This window comes from Octopus bimaculoides, chromosome 16 (genome assembly GCF_046866305.1).
Source record: "Octopus bimaculoides isolate indiv1 chromosome 16, ASM4686630v1, whole genome shotgun sequence".
NCBI lineage: Eukaryota > Metazoa > Mollusca > Cephalopoda > Octopoda > Octopodidae > Octopus > Octopus bimaculoides.
The window spans coordinates 6,344,337-6,361,836 of record NC_142943.1 but is presented as its reverse complement, the minus strand read 5'-3'; the positions used below and the strand labels follow the sequence as shown (position 1 = coordinate 6,361,836).

The following is a 17,500-nucleotide window of genomic DNA, read 5'->3' as shown; positions in this document are numbered from 1 at the left end:
AGTCGAGGGAATTCTATTTGTGCGTCATATAATGGTAATTAATTTTAAGTTTAATTTTTTTAATTGGGTGGAGTCTTTTCTAAATATTTATGAATTTCTTTCTGTCATTGAGTAAAATGTTGATTTTTGCAAATATTTGTTTTAATCCATAATTATAAATATGATACACTTGTTATATATTTTTTTAATTATGATTTTGTTGTTAATTTTTGAAAATCCTGCAGTGCTTGTTTTAGTATGATGTTGAGGATGAAGGCAGGTAGTTTAGCAGTTAGGGTGTATGGCTCATGATCGCAAGGTCACAAGTGCGATACATGGTGGCACATTGTGTTATTGGGTCCTTGAGCAAGACACTTTATTTCATGTTGCTTCAATCCACTCAGGTGGTAAAAATGAGTTGTACCTGTGGTTCAGAGGGTCAGCCTTGTCGCATTCTGTGTCATGCTGAATCTTTCTGAAAACTATGTTAAGGGTACATGTGTCTGTGGAGTACTCAGCCACTTGCACATTAGTTTCACCGAGACCTCTGGAGGTATGCTGTGACTGAGAAGACCTGGGAAATAAAGTGAGTTCACAGCTGTAACCTACACCAGTGTCACTTAACCAGCCAACTCAAAAGTACCTTCGATCGTAGGGTGACATACTGTGCTTGAGGAGACCTATTGAGTCAAGTACATCAACATCAACATCAAAATCAAATCAAATGGAAATTGTAGTTGTTCTTTTATTCATTTACTCTTTTCTTTCATTTGACTGTGGCCATTCTGGAGCGCCACCTTTAGTCGAACAAATTGACCTTAGGACTTATTCTTTGTCTGCCTTATACTTATTCTATTGAATCGCTAAGTTACAGGGATGGAAACACACCAACATCAGTTGTCAAGCAATGGTAGGGGAGACAAACATACACACACACACACACACACACACACACACACACACACATATATATGATAGGCTTCTTTCAGTTTCCGTCTACCAAATCCACTCACAAGGCTTTGGTCAGCCCAAGGCTATAGTAGAAGACACTTGCCTAAGGTGCCATGCAGTGGAACTGAACCTGGAACCATGTGGTTGGGAAGCAGACTTATTGCCACACAGCTGTGTTTCTGTTTTTTTTCTTTTTTCTTTTTGTATTTCTGAGGTTTCTCTAAGGATTGGTAAAATAATTTGCCATTTATTTGGTTCTGTTTTTGGTTTTGGTGATATTTCTGTCAAAAATTCAAATTCTGGTGGTATGGCCAACACCAATCCCTATGAATAATATATAATGGCAGGAAGAGATTGCAGAAGAATTAGCTGGAGAGAAATGAAATGGTATCAGAAAACTGGAAGAACATAAGTTATTTGCAAAGGTATTAACAAGATCACTGATAGAGAAACAAACCGAAATCTAATTTGTTTTGACAGATTCCATCGAGGATTCTATACCGAAGATTCAGTGTTACTTTGAAATTTATTAACGCATTTGGCTTGTATTCCTGGTTTACTGGAACTTTCGGGTTTGACATTCAACCAAATTCCCAATATGGCAGGAATTGGCAAATGCCATGTTAAACTTTTGGCCAAACTAAAAACTGATTGGCTAATCAGAATGAAGATAGGTCGTCAGTGCAGAATTAAGCTGTTTACAGATATCTGCCCACAGATAGCAACTATTTTAGATATTTTTAAAAATATTTTATCCAATATTTTTTTTTACCAAGAAGCTCACTGCAAGCAAACATTTCTGGGGAAAAAAGTGAGGTTTCCATTATCATATTTTGTTTAGCTTTTTCTAAATATTGCACAAATTTCTTGTTTGTGTTTTGAAATAAACATTAACCTTCTTGGGCCAAGAATTTCACTTGGCTTAATTCCTGACAGTGAGAAACTCCATGTTAAACTCCAGTCAAACTAAATATAAATGGACCAGTCGTAAAAAAGAGAGGTTGTTAGTGCAGAATAAAGCTGTTTACAAATGTCTGCTCACAAATAGGAAGTATTTTAGATGTTTTTTAAAAAAAAAATTTTGTATCCGGTATTTTTTCTTACCATGAAGCTCACTCCAGCCAAACAATTCTGGGGAGGAAAAGTCAAGATCGCATTTTGTTTTTAACCTTTTCTGACTATTGCTCATACTTCATGTTTGTGTCTTGAAACAAACATTAATCTTCTTGGGCCTTTTTCCTAGTTAACCAAAAACTTCATTCGCCTGAATTCCTGACACAGTGAGAAATGGTAAACTCCATGTTAAACTTCAATCAAACTAAAAATAACTGGACCAATCACCATAAAGTTAGGTCAACAGTGCAGAATTAGGTTGTTTACAACTATCTTTTCACAGATCACACTATTCTAGGTTTTTGTTTTCTTTAAATATTCTGTCTATCTTTTATATGTTATTTTTTTACCTTGATGCCCACTGCAGCCAAACACTTCTGGGTGAAAAAAGCCAGGATCATGTTTTCACATTTTCTTTAGACTTTTCTTAATATTGCACAAACTCCATGTTTGTGTTCTGAAACAAACCATTAACCTTCTTGGGCCTTTTTCCCAGTTTGCCAAGAATTTCACTTGGCTAAATTCCTGATACAATGAGAAGTGGCAAATCCCATGTTAAACTTCAGTCAAGCTAAAAATAAATGGACCAATCACAATAAAGATAGGTTGACAGTGCAGAATTAGATTGTTTACAAATATCTGCTCACAGACAGCAACTATTTGAGGTACTTCTTTTTTTTTTTTTTTGTATTTTCTGCAATGCTTTTTCTTTATGAGGCTCACTGCAGCTGAATACTTCTGAAGAGAAAAGATGAAGACATAAATTATTTTGCAACTGATGAGGTTTTGGAAATCGTAGAAAACTTTGAAGATCAATGGAAATTCAATCAGTCATATCCAGAAGATGACTTGGAGTCATTGGAAGATGACAGATTTGAAGTAGAAACTGTTGATGATGTGTCTCAAGCAAGTGAGCCATGGTTCTCGACCAGTTGATGGTAGTGGTGATAGAATATTGCTATTAGATTTATAGCTTACCAATTCCAGAGAATTTTCCTAGTTTTGGGGTCTATTTACTGGTTCTCAGTCAAACAGTGTTTCATGTGAGAGACGTGTGTTTTTTTTTTTTTGAGTATTCTGGGTGTGGAGCTTTGGTACAAGCACCAGTTATCTCCCCATAGTCAGTGATTCAAAATTCCTGTTAATATAAAGCTTCTAATAACTGAGGTCAGTGGAGATTTGTTGAACTGCGTAATGATTGTTTTTGTCTCTTCACCTCTCTCTGTCCCCACTTCACACTTCCCAAGACCTCACCATACCTCAAATATCCACTGGACACGTTGAGTTGTAAGTTTAGCCTTTCTTGATACCAACTTACTTGAAACTGTCTTTGGTTCTATTTACCAAACTTCATGTTTCAAAGTGATTTAAATTAAAACCTTCCATCAAAATTTCTTGATAATTTATGTTCCAGACATTGGGAAGGAAAAAAAAAAGGACAAAAATACCCCAACAAATCCATGCATGTCTTGTAAACTGCCTCATTTAATAAGATGTTTTATTTAGTGCAATTTATTTGGCTCCAGTTATTTAAAATTATGAAGGTTAGTCTGATTGCTATGCATAAAATGCAAAATGTTTTATTTATTTATTGATTGTAGATTAGGGAGGCATAATTCGTCCCTGCTTTTCAATCTCAGGATTTAAGCTACGCATAAGAACTGCTGTAGTACATGTGCTGCGTACACTCCTACGTTTTCTTTAAATGCTATAAACGCAGAAGTAAATCTGCCTTCAACTCAGTCGTGCTCCTGTGTTTTGCTTATTTTTTGTGTGTTTTACTACATAAAGGTCACCAACTGCCTACCCTGAGCATAATTACTAATGGCATGTGCCTGATATATATATATTCTATGCATCTTCTTCATTGTTCTTCAATTTCAAATTCAAACTTCTGATTGCACCATGATTGATTTTAAAGTGATTATCTCCCTTAAATAACTGCCTGAACATACCACGTGTCTGACTGACAAAGTTATTTCAAACTTCTTTATAATTTTCAATATGAATTTAAAGAAAGACAGAGCGTTTCAACAGGAATATGATGACAAAAGAGTTAAAGTAATTTAAATTAAAACATTCTATCAGAATTTCCTGTTAATTCATACTCCAAACATCAGTTTAACAATGAGAGTTACTTTAGTAAAAGCTTTATTATTTTCAAAATTAAATGAAACAAAAGCAGTATTTAAAACTTCTATCAAAGTTTCATCTTAATTTGTGTCCCAAACATCAGCTTAATAATAATTTTATTTTACTAAATTCTTTGTTATTTTCAAAACTAATTTAAATAAAGACTGTATTTTAACAAATATGGTAACACGAGGGTTAAAGTAATCTAAATTAAAACCTTCCATCAAAATTTCTTGTTAGCTTCTGTTTCAAACACCAGATTAATAATGACAAATTATTTTACTAAATTCTTCAATTTTTTCAAAATTAATTGAAACAAAGGCAGTGTAGAAATATGACAACAAAAGAATTAAGGAGAGTAATAAGTACAAATGTTTGTAGGAAAGTTAATGGGTGAGACAATGTCTAATGTTCTAAGAATTTGTTCATGTGTTAAACTTCTTTTGCCAAATTACCAATTCCAAATCATTAGAGATCACCTGTCAGAAGATTAGAGAAAGTCTACATTGGTCACACTCCAAACAAAGCAAAAACACAGTCTTCTACAGAATCAACATTGATTATCATTCATGCGTGCCAGTACAAAACTCCTTATTGAGTGCTTCTCACAAGATTTAAGAAGAAGAATAAAAGAACTGATTGTGAGTTTGCCTCTGGCTTCAGGACAATTAGAAACGCTACTGAACAAATGCCGTTGTTAAGAATATAGAATAACACCTGCTACTCAAGTAAATACAATTTTGTGGTTAAGATCGTGGACATTTCTAAAGCATTTTGTTTGTGTAAACAGAGCTTATTTCATGGTATTTCTGTGAAGTGTGAAGTAAATTGATTAACAGAATTGATATCTTGTACACTGCCTGTGTTTCTACATCTTCTGATAGCAGTTATGAATTTGGTGTACATCAGGCAGGAGACACACTTGCACATTACTTCATCATGAAGAATTATGTAATGCTTGTGTGTGTTCTTTCCCACTTGGGGTATCCATGTATCTCCTCTCCAGTAAGAAACCTGCATCTGTTCTCTCTATACCTTAAATCTCTCAAATGGCACAAAACGACCCCACTACTCAATACTACAGCCCCGCCTTCCAGCTGAGGGGTTTTTGGCTTGCAAGGTACTTGGTGACCCTGCAGTGCTGGTGCCATGCGAAAAGCACTGGTGCTGGTGCCACATAAAAAGCAGTAGTGCTGGTGCTATGTAAGAATCACCCTGTACACTCTGTAAAGTAGTTGGCATTAGGAAGGGCATTCAGCCTTAGAAACCATGCCATAACAGACAATGGAGTTTTGTGTGGACAGCCCAGACTTACCAGATACTGTTGACTGGACCAACCCATTCCAGCATGGAAAACAAACGTTAAATGATGATGATGATTATACATATATATATATATATATATATACACACACACACACACATAAATCCCTCAAAAATGAAGAACAAACACAAGAAAAAAAAAACAATGCAAGGATGTGGTACATGCAATGTATTAGCAGACTCTCAGGGAAGGAAAGAAAAAAGGTGGTTTTATGTTTTGAGCAAAGCTCTTCATTAGAAATAGGAGACGTAGGAAAGTCCAAGAGGAAAGGAAGATGGAGGGAAAAAAATCGCCAATGATCCACATGTGGTTACATTTTGAATATATATATATATATATATATATATATATATATATATATATATATATATATATATATATATATATATATATATGTATATATATATATGTAGGATTATGTCAGCAAGAAGATAAATACACTGTCAACAAAAGTAGTTTTACTGCTGTAAAGTTTCCTATATCAGATGTTGTTCAAGATGCTGCAATTTTAAGAGAGAACCTCTTGGCAGTCGAAGACAGTTGACAAGTTTCAAAATTGCATTTGTTTAAATAAACATCAATGAATCTTAACATCAAATTTATGCTTGTTCAAGACCTTAGCTACACAACTGTATGTATGTGTACATGTGTATGTATATATATATATATATAATAATCATTATCTTTTGATGCCCTTCTTCCATGCTGGCATGGGTTGGATGGTTTGAGAGGAGGCCTTGGCATGGTTTCTGTGGCTGATGTCCTTCCTAACTAGGATGCCCTTTTTAACACCAACAACTGTATAGAGTGTTCTTTGTACTCCATCCAGTGATAGATAAATCTCCTTTAGTAAATACAAGATTTAAATGTGAGCTACTGTAAGTTTCATGTTTGAATAGTACCTTAACCCATTGCCTGTCATGAGCCCCATTCGGGGATCTACTAAAAACAGTCTCCCTGCCGGTTGTTCGTTGTATTTAAAGTGAATTGCTTATGTGCATTGCATTTGCAGAGGTGTGTTTAATAATATTTAATAATTAAAGTTTGTCATTGTTCTGGCTAATTCTAGAGGACATTTTATGTCACAAATCACAATTTTTGCACCACAAAAATATTGACTGTTTTGAAAAAGGTTTTATTTTTTCATTTCCCATCTATTTCATTCATTGATATTTCATATACATTCCCATTTGATACTATAGTTTCTAAAAAACTAAAATGTTATTATTGTAATTGAATCGAAAGGGATAAACATACTTTTTTCAGCAATCCCCATTTGGGACTTTTCAAAAAAATTTATCATAATTTCCAAAATAATTCACATATGAAGAAAATTTAAATATTATATATTATTTTAACTCCTAATACACCCAGCAAAGCCAGAAAATATGAATTAAAAAATTTGGCAATTAATGGGTTAATCAGATGAGCTCATGGCATACTGTAGATGCATATCTAATTACAGTTCAACCCAAACATCAAAGTAGCTTACATTTAAATCCTGTCTTTTAGTAAATATATATTTAACACCTGCTGAGTGGTTGGTGTTAGGAAGGGCATCCAGCTGTAAAAACCCTGCCAAAACAGTCACAGAAGTCTGGTGCAGACTTGAGTACATTGTCTGTAGTGCTTGATTGGTATCTAGTTTGGTGACTCCGAAAGGATGAAAAAAAAAATGTATACCTCAGCAGAATTTGAACTCAGAACATAAAAGTGAATGATATGCCTCTACGTATGATGAGGATGAAGATGATGATGAGGGCTTTGAATATGAGCACAGATTGTTACATCCACCATATCTACCCACCACCATCGTCATCACCGTGCCTCCACCATTCCATCACTGCAACCTATGCCACATCTATCTTCCACCATTTCCATCAGCACAATATTGATATGCATGTGTATGTGTATGTGTGTGTGTGTGCGTGCGTGTGTGTGTGTGTATGTGAATGTGTGTGTATATATAAATGTATATGTGTACTGCAAATATATAAATGTATGTGTATATATGTATAAAAATGTATGTGCATGTACATATATATATGTGTGTATGTATGTATGTACTGATATATATGTGTGTGTGCATATGTACTTATATATATATATATATATATATATATATATATATATATTTTATATTATGTTATAATTATTCAGATATTATGCATCACCCACCCACAAACACACACACACACACACACACGCACACACATATCAGTGTGTATCTATATAAACAAGTGTCAGAACTAATAGTCTACGTTGTTTACTACCGGGCATTTGGGAAGACAAAAAAAAGGAGACATCATCTGTTTGGCTGACACCCAAAATTCTTTAAGGACTTGCCTGCGAGAGGAATTGTCAAATGCTTTTGTAATTCCAAAATTCTGTATATTTGAAGACCTTTTTTGAGTCAGAAGCCACCACAATTGAGATCAAATAGCTCTGATTGGCTGGTTAATGGTTCACCCTCGTTGGTTAAAAACATATAAACAACGCCTGTTGCTCCACTAATTCTCATTTTGTAAGTGTCTCCTTATGAAGTAAAATTATCATTATTATTATTATTATTATTGTAATAGACATCTGGGTGGGGCATCTGTACATTTCATTGTGTTTTTCTCTCCTTAGTATTTATACTCCACGTTGTGGGTGGTGCACGTAGAGAACATACTGTGTATTTGAAGATGTTAAACACTAGCTATCTATCATCTCATCTAATGAGCTCCAGTGTTTCAACCTGTTTAGTGTGTTTGAAAATAAAACTCATACTTGAAGGTTAACAGGTGCTTCTGCTGTTTCTACTTCAACATCCCCTTTTAGCTCCACTGTATATATGTATATATATACACAGGCGTGGCTGAGTGGTAAGAAGCTTGCTTCCCAACCACATGGTTTTAGGATCAGTCCCATTACACAGCATCTTGGGCAAGTGTCTTCTACTGTACTCTCAGGCCGACCAAAGCCTTGTGAGTGGATTTTGTTGGCAGAAACTGAAAGCCCATCGTAATAACAAGTCCATGTCCTATCCAGTGATTGAGGTATTATTTCAGTCCCTTTAATGAGAAAAGCTTCCCTATACTGTACAACCTTCTGGTTTTAGTAGAAGAAAACATACCAATCAATATTGTTTATTGATAGATTTAATTTTGTGCCTAAAACAGCCATTGCACAGCCAATCCTTTCTGTTGAGATAAAAAATATTTTCATTGTCAACAAAGCCTTAAATTTCTTCACTGCATTTCACTCATTACACTATCGCTTGCTGCACCCATCTTTTGCAGACCATCACCTCTGTAGAACCATTCTTCAATTGTTGATGCAACTGTTGTTGTTGTCGTTGTTGTTGCCACTGCAGCCTCTGTTTTGTTTACAACAATTGCTAGTTGCTGCGTACATCGGTAGTTGAGATAAGTTTAGTACATCTGGCCCAGCGTTTCAAACTCGTCTCTCATCATTACCATATATTCTATCACAGTATCATTAACTTTTCATTATCAGCAAATATAATTATCAATATTTTGGGAAGCTCATTTGAACTACTATTCAATTAAATTATTCCAAGGAATAAGTGCATTGGAAACTTGTCTACTAATTATGCAAGCCTTGCAAAAAAATCAATACCATGTATATTTTTGTTTTTTTTACTTCTATTTGTTTTTGTTTTTTTGGAGTTGTTCTTTTGTGTTTGTTGTATTTGTTTTTGCCTACACTTTGTATTTGAAATTGTTTTCGATTATTTTGTTGTAACTTAGACATTGATCAACTTTGTAATTGTTCTTGCATTCTAGATTTGCCACACGGATGGGAAATGAAGATTTCAGAGGACGGCACCGTTTATTATGTCGAGTAAGTTGGCTTTGTGGAAACACATTCATAAATATGTTTGCATAGCACTCTCTCTCTCTCTCCTCTGCTCTCTCTCTCCCCTGCTCTCTCTCTCCCCTGCTCTCTCTCTCCCCTGCTTTCTCTCTCTCCCCTGCTTTCTCTCTCTCTCCTGCTCTCTCTCCCCTGCTCTCTCTCTCCCCTGCTCTCTCTCTCCCCTGCTCTCTCTCTCCCCTGCTCTCTCTCTCCCCTGCTCTCTCTCTCCCCTGCTCTCTCTTTCTCTCTCTCCCCTGCTCTCTCTCTCCCCTGCTCTCTCTCTCTCTCTCGCTCTCTCCCTCTCTCTCTCTCTACTATCCTCTCTCTCTCTGCTTTCCTGCCTTCCTCTGCTATCCATTCCCTCCCTCTCTCTCTCTCTGCTAGCCTCTCTCTCTGCTAGCCTCTCTCTCTGCTAGCCTCTCTCTCTGCTAGCCTCTCTCTCTGCTAGCCTCTCTCTCTGCTAGCCTCTCTCTCTGCTAGCCTCTCTCTCTGCTAGCCTCTCTCTCTGCTAGCCTCTCTCTCTGCTAGCCTCTCTCTCTGCTAGCCTCTCTCTCTGCTAGCCTCTCTCTCTGCTAGCCTCTCTCTCTGCTAGCCTCTCTCTCTGCTAGCCTCTCTCTCTGCTAGCCTCTCTCTCTGCTAGCCTCTCTCTCTCTCTCTCTGCTAGCCTCTCTCTCTCTCTCTCTGCTAGCCTCTCTCTCTCTGCTAGCCTCTCTCTCTCTGCTAGCCTCTCTCTCTCTCTCTCTGCTAGCCTCTCTCTCTCTCTGCTAGCCTCTCTCTCTCTGCTAGCCTCTCTCTCTCTGCTAGCCTCTCTCTCTCTGCTAGCCTCTCTCTCTCTGCTAGCCTCTCTCTCTCTGGTAGCCTCTCTCTCTCTCTGGTAGCCTCTCTCTCTCTCTCTGCTAGCCTCTCTCTTTCTCTGCTAGCCTCTCTCTTTCTCTGCTAGCCTCTCTCTCTCTCTCTCTCTTCTATCCCCCTCTTCCTTTCCCTCTCTCTGCTATTCCCTCTTTTCCTCCCCTTCTGTCCCTGCTGTTTCTTTCTCCATACCTCCAAGATGAAGTGACATGGATTAGAGTAACTGGCTTCAGTCCAAAGAATATTGGTCCAATCTAATCCATGTGAACCAACTGGATTTATCCTATTTCTCAAAGTCTATGGCTACAATCATGGTCATGTGATTAAGAAGCTTACTTCACAACTATATGATACCAGGTTCGATCTTACTGTGCAGCCTTTTAAGCAAACAGCTTGTTTGCTTTGTCAAGGTTTCTCTGGCTGGATGCCCTTCCTAACACCAACTGCTTTACAGAGTGTACTGGGTGCCTTATATGTGGCACCAGTACAGGTGCCTTTTATGTGGCACCAGCACACATGAGCTCACAAGACAAGGATCTCTTGGCCGATAGAGGGAGTGGAACCAAGGAACCAAACGGAAGCTAATCTTTGTAGCTTTAATTCATTATTTAGTTTTGAAATTTTAAAATGATGAAACTAAACAATTTTTCATAAACTCCAACTTTAAATGTTTGAAATATCAAATAAGAATTTTCATCTGAAAATTAAAATTTAGAAATAAAAATAAAATGTTTTATTGATTTACATTTGTGTTTTTAATTATTATTTTCGTTGTAATTTAATTAAAATTTAAACAATTATCAAGTTTGTTTTCTTTTTAAAATTTATTTGATTTTAGTTTTCTCCTTTACGTAATTTAATTTATGGAAAATGTGTCAGATTTATTAATTTAAAATTTTAAATTGTAGACAAATGTGGAAAAAACAAAAACAATTAAAAATAACGAAGGTGAAGAGGTAACGATATTTTGCTGAGATCTATCTTAACCAAAAAGACAAAAAATGGTCTTGTGCACTCCATAGTGAGAAAAATCATCATCATCATCATCATCATCGTTGCCATTATCATCATCATCATCATCATTATCATAAATACCATCATCATTATTATCAATAGTGTTGTATTCACTGTTATCACCATCAATATCATCATCATTGTCATCATCATCTTCATTATCATCACCATCGTCATTGTCATCATCATCAGTGTCATCGTATTCATTATCATCATCATCATCAAGTGTCATGTTCATCACCATCAATATTATTATCAATATTCTTTTCTGCTCTAGGCACAAGGCCTGAAATTTTGGGGGAGGGGGCCAGTTAATTACATTGATCCCAGTATGCAAATGGTACTTAATTTATCGACCCCCGAAAGGATGAAAGGTGAAGTCGACCTTAGCGGAATTTGAACTCAGAACGTAAAGACAGACAAAATACCACTAAGCATTTCGCCCGGCGTGCTAACATTTCTGAGTGGTTGGCATTGGGAAGGGCATCCAGCTGTAGAAACACTGCCAGATCAGATTGGAGCCTGGTGCAACCTCCTGGCTTGCCATTCCCCAGTCAAACCGTCCGACCCATGCCAGCATGGAAAACAGACGTTAAACGATGATGATGATGATGATATACTTATATATATATATATATATATATATATATATATATGTATATATGTATATATGTGTATGTGTGTATGTGAGTGTGTGTGTGTACAATGAGCTTCCTTGAATTTCTGTCTACCAAATTCATTCACAAGTCTTTTGTTGGCCTTAAGCTATAGTAGAAGATACTTGCCCAAGGTGCCACACAGTGAAACTGAACTGAAAACCATGTGATTGGGAAGCAAACTCCTCACCACAAACCCCCCACCCTGTTTATAATTATTATTTTATGATGAATTCTCCTGAGAAACAGTTAAACTCTGAGTGTATCTAATTAGTTACTTCGCTTTGATTTCACACTCAAATACAGATATTCCATCGCACTTGTGTTACTTATAACTTCTCACATATTCTCGTTTTCCTCTTTTCCTCATAACTTCTCATGTTATACACATTAAAAGTTAAGGAACCATGATTAAATTTCCTTTTCTTTGATTAGCAAAGTAACTTTATTAAATTCAATTCAACAATTGAAACTCACCAACTCAAAGACAGCAACAGGATTTTATTGAAATTCTATTAAGAAAACAAGAAATTATTCACCCTGTGTCTCTCTTTCTCATTAAATCTTCTCTATTATCCATAATTAACTTTAAAACAACCAAATAAATTGCAATCAATGTTTATTTTTAAGAATATAAAAAGATTATTAATATGAAATACAAAATGACTCGAGGAAATAAAGAATTGCTTTTAGTATAATTTTACTAAAAGTTAGCTTAGTCAGAGGTGTGGGTGAGGCTGTGCAGTTTAAAATTTTGTCTCCTAACCATGTGATGTTGAGTTCAATCCTTCTGTTTGCCACTCTGGGATAGTGTATGCTGCTTTAGCTCCAGTCTGGCAAAGCTTTGAGAATAAATTTCGTAGATTGAAACATAAAGAAGTGTGCTATACATTGGTTCAGGAACGAAATTTGTTTTGAGGATGCAAACCCAGGTCCAAAATATTTTTATGAACAAGGACTTACTTTTTTTTAAAATTATTTTTGTTTTTTGTTCTTTGAGTAGAAACCTAACTTTGAGCTACAGATCACCTTTTATGCACTTGAGGTGCAAATTTTGATTTTGCACCACCAAAATATTTTGGGAGGTGTGATGACATCTCCTGTGCCCCCTGTTCCTGGGCCTATGCTGCCATAATCAGCAAAAGTTACAAAGTAACTCAAGGATTTTGGTTGAATCTGAAATAATATGGTTTGGAAGCAAGGAAGGCTTAAAACAACACATTCCATTTACCAAATTCACTTTAAAGGCATTGGTTTGCTTAAGACAATGCTAAGACTTTCTCTATGTACCGTGTCATGGGATTGAACATGAAACCTTGTCATTGTGAAGCTAACTTCTTAACTACAGAACCTAGTCACAAAATCTCTGTTTGGTCATTCTTTAAATTCTGTCTGAAAGTCACTAGTGATATTTCAGTTGCTTTTAAATTCAACAAAGAAAATTCTTCAGATATATTCTTCAAAGAACATTGATTGCAAAGAAATATTTATCTATTTAAATATTTTTGTTTTTACAAATATCTATTTCTTTATCTTCTGTTGTTTACCAAATTTTGTTGCTTCTGAGTGTAGTTCTATTAGTCTGCTGTTTTGACTAATTTTGTCTGCTGTTAAAAACAAATATGATAGTGTTTTTATCTTCCTTTTTTTCAATATCTCGAATTGTTCCTGCAAAATCTATCCCTAATACTATGTTTTGGTTGAGTGTCCCCATCACTTAATATTTTATAGAAAGCTGGCAGAATCGTTAGCATGCTGGGCAAAATGCTTAGTGGCATTTCGTCTGTCTTTACATTCATCATCATCATCGTTTAATGTTCGTTTTCCATTCTGGCATGAGTTGGACGGTTCGACTGGAGTCTGGAAGCCAGGAGGTTGCACCAGGCTCCAATCTGATCTGACAAAGTTTCTACAGCTGGATGCCCTTCCTAATGCCAACCATTCTGAGAGTGTGGTAGGTGCTTTTTACATGCCACCGGCACAGGAGCCAGTCTGGCAGCACTGGCATCATCCACGTTTGGATGGTGCATTTTATGTGCTACCGGCATGGGGAGCCAGTTGGGCAGCACTGGCAACGACCCACGCACGAATGGTGCTTATGGCGTGCCACCAGCGTTCTAAGTTCAAATTCCATGGAGGTTGACTTTGCCTTTCATCCTTTTGGGGTTGATAAAATAAGTAATAAATATATTACTCTCCCAAGTATTTAGTGAAACATACCCTTTAGGGTTTTGCAAAACCTACCCCTAAATATCCCAAACATTGTATTTTGTCGAATGTACCCATAATGGTACATTGTAGGAGGTACCCCTGCCATGGTATTTTATGGAATATACTCCTAACTCTGTGTTTTGTGGAATGTACCCATATCACAGTGCTTTGTGGAACCTACCTCTAGCTCTGTTTCTGTAGAGCTAACCCCTAATATTATGTTTTGTGGAATGTACTCCTAACACTGATTTGTGGAATGTAGAATCTACCCCAACCAAATGATTTTGTAGAACATACCCCTAATAGAGTGTTTTGTGAAATGTATTTATTTCTTAGTGTTTTGTGGACTGTACCCCTAACACAGTGTTTTCCAGAACAATTCCCTAAACTTTGTTGTTTTCTATATTTTTACTCTTGAAATGAATCTGGGAACTCATTCATGTCTTATCTCTTTCAGTCACATCAATGAGAAAACCACTTTTACAGACCCCAGGCTAGCATTTGCTGAAGAAGTGGTTGATACACCAAATGACTTCCGTCAACGCTTCGATGGTAACTCAACTGGTATGCAAGTGTTGCAGGGGTTAGATTTCACTGGGAAATACGCCATTGTCACCGGAGCTAACTGTGGCATCGGTAAGTCCAATTATTTTTATCTTTATAGATTTTAACCCTTCAAGTGGGAAATTAATTTTCATGTTGTGTCTGGGAAGAGTCATATTGTCTTAATGACTTATTATCTAACACTCACTGGTTCAATTTCCACTCGTTATTACCTCTGCCTTAATGAAGGTGGAGGTATTGTTTTCATTCACATTTGTTTGTTAGTCTGTCCTTGGACAAGATATCTCAAGAACCATTGGATGGATTTGGTTGAAACTTTCAGGGGTGTTTGGCCTTGTGACTGGCACGAACTGATTCTGGATTATTTTTGAGAGCAGTTGTTATAGTTGGAGTCAAACACAGGTGTTATTCGAACCATTTATACTTCCAGCATATGTTTCGAAGAAAGCACTGAGATTATTCCGGAGGGAATAGAAATGATGTAAGACAATGCTATCAGCTCGTCAGGAAAAAAAGAGAAACAAAACACATTAGTAAGCCATTTTAACCAAATGTGATTACTGTGTAATGGTTTGAATTACACCTGCGTTTGACTCTATTTCTTAATCTATATATATATATATATATATATATATATATATATATATATATATATATATATATATATATATATATATATATATACATATATATATATATATCTATATATATATAGATATATGTTTAGGTTGAAACATTTGTAGTGATCAATAAACATTCTTGTATCTTTCATCTTTCTCATTAATCAAATGTATATGTATGTGTGTGTGTGTGTGTGTATGCATGTGTATACGTATGTATGAAGTTTAGGTTAGTTAAAATGTGTTGTTTGTGACATATTTCAACTTCTAAAGGCAATTCTTTACAGTTACCATTTTGAAACGATTCTCTCTTTTGGTAAAAAGGAGTCAAAACACCATATCTGTCCAGTGGTGCCCCTGTCGGATTCCCTGACATGTTTCTAGCTCTTTAGAAGCTTTTCTTTTAAGTATATTATACCGAAGAAACAACTATATCTGACATTCAGTCTTTTTCATCAAGGATTTTTCTTGTTTTTTCTTAATCCTTCAAGTTTAGTTTGAAGCAATAGAGTTCCTAAATCCATTAGTTCCTTGATGTTGCAAGACACTCATTGTCTCTTCATCAGAGTGAAGTAATGGTTACAACAATGTGATTTTCTGTAGATCACAAATACCCAAAGGAATATTCTCATAACTTTTAAGTCATTAGCATTGATAACATTTCATTGACATTCTCATGTTGTTAACATTTATAATTTGTTCATTGACATAACCGCCATATTCAATAAATTTTTCTATTTAATGGGATATCTAGTGACTACTCTATCTTCCGCACTTATGTGTTTCACTACAACTTTAACATTATATGCATTTGAGATGGTTTTCTAAAGTGCCAAACCATTCAGAAACTTTTCCATCATTTTCCTCTTCGACTTCCTCTTTTCTTTGGATTGTTGCATGCAAATATACCTATTGGTTATGTTGGTGTTAAAATTTTGATGGGGAGGGTGATAAAGATGATGGAGGGGAGGTCACAGATGGAGGTACGAGAAGCTGAGTCTAAGAGAGAATATGAAATCTGGATCATGAGAGAAAGAAAGGGTGGGTGATTCTAAAAGACTTTGGGAAGAGAATGACAGACAGGGAGCAATTGCGCAAGAAGTGGACGTAGTGAGTGACAAGTGATGAAAGAGTGGTTGATTGTAAATATAGAACTGTGTTATTTAAAATTTATTAATAAGAGTAGAAATTGATATTAATCAATTAAAACCAGTGGTCTAGCATATTAAAAAAATCCGAAGATTAAAATTATATTACATACAAAAATTTAGCGTGAGAACATATTTTTCGTGGTTAGATGATTTAGCATCTATTTCTAGCATATAGGAGTCCACTTTTGCTGGTCATTCCTCTTATTTTTGTATAGAACTGTGTTATGTAAATATGAGGTTGGAGGGGGAAGGTTAGAGGGATAGAAGTGGCTCAGAAAGGTAGAGGTGATGAACAGTGGCAGAGGAGGTGCAGTAAGCAGCTGTGTTGTACATATGTGAATAGATGAGAGAATAGGGAGATGATGTGAAGGGTGTGCCAGTGGAAGGAGTGGGGAGGTGAAGAACTGTGGAAGTGATGGGAGTTAGAGGTACATAAGGGTGGCTGTAGTGAGTTGGGTGACAAAGATGGAGGGGTGTCGATGGTAGATATGAGAAGGGGATTGAGAATGGTAGCAGGTTGGAGAAGTGTTAAACATCAGGTATGACAAACCCGAGATGTAACTGAAAGGGCAGGTGGAATAGGGGGGGGGGGGGTGAAGATTATTGAAAGGCACAGAAAGAGGAGGAAAGTAGTAGGGACAGGGATGATAATGAGAATAATGTAACTAATAGAGCCAAAAGTGTGTGTTTTGGGGGCCCTCTCGAATGATATCAGTAGCTGAGTAGTACCATTGTTAGGAGAGTGATGGTGGGATGGTGGTTAGGAAGATGAGATGCGTTTAGTCGGGGATAAGGCTTATGCGGGCAAAGTGGGTGTAGGGACTGTCATGGATGGGAATAACTATAAAACTTTTTTAATACCTCATGCTTATTGCGATGGATGGGTCTTCTTGAGCTCAGCAAGTCGCCAATCATTTTTGTCCCTTGTTATCTCCTCAGTGAGGCTCGACAACTTGAGATCAAACCTCATCACTGTCTCATGTCTTTCTGGGTCTCCCTCTTCCATAAGTTTCACTCACTTTAAGCAAATGGCACTTCTTTGTATGGCACGACAAAACCGTCGTGCATACATAC

At 36.3% G+C, this 17,500-nt stretch overlaps 1 protein-coding gene across 2 annotated transcripts in view; it reads left to right on the top strand.

Moving 5' to 3' along the window:
• LOC106869971 (WW domain-containing oxidoreductase) overlaps positions 1 to 17,500 on the top strand; it is a 271,602-nt gene that overhangs the window by 80,741 nt on the left and 173,361 nt on the right. For both annotated transcript variants that reach the window (XM_014915918.3, XM_089364046.1), the window contains 2 exons: positions 9,292 to 9,349; positions 14,549 to 14,727. In XM_014915918.3, the coding sequence (XP_014771404.1) occupies positions 9,292 to 9,349; positions 14,549 to 14,727 (237 nt within the window). The remainder of the gene's footprint in view (positions 1 to 9,291; positions 9,350 to 14,548; positions 14,728 to 17,500) is intronic.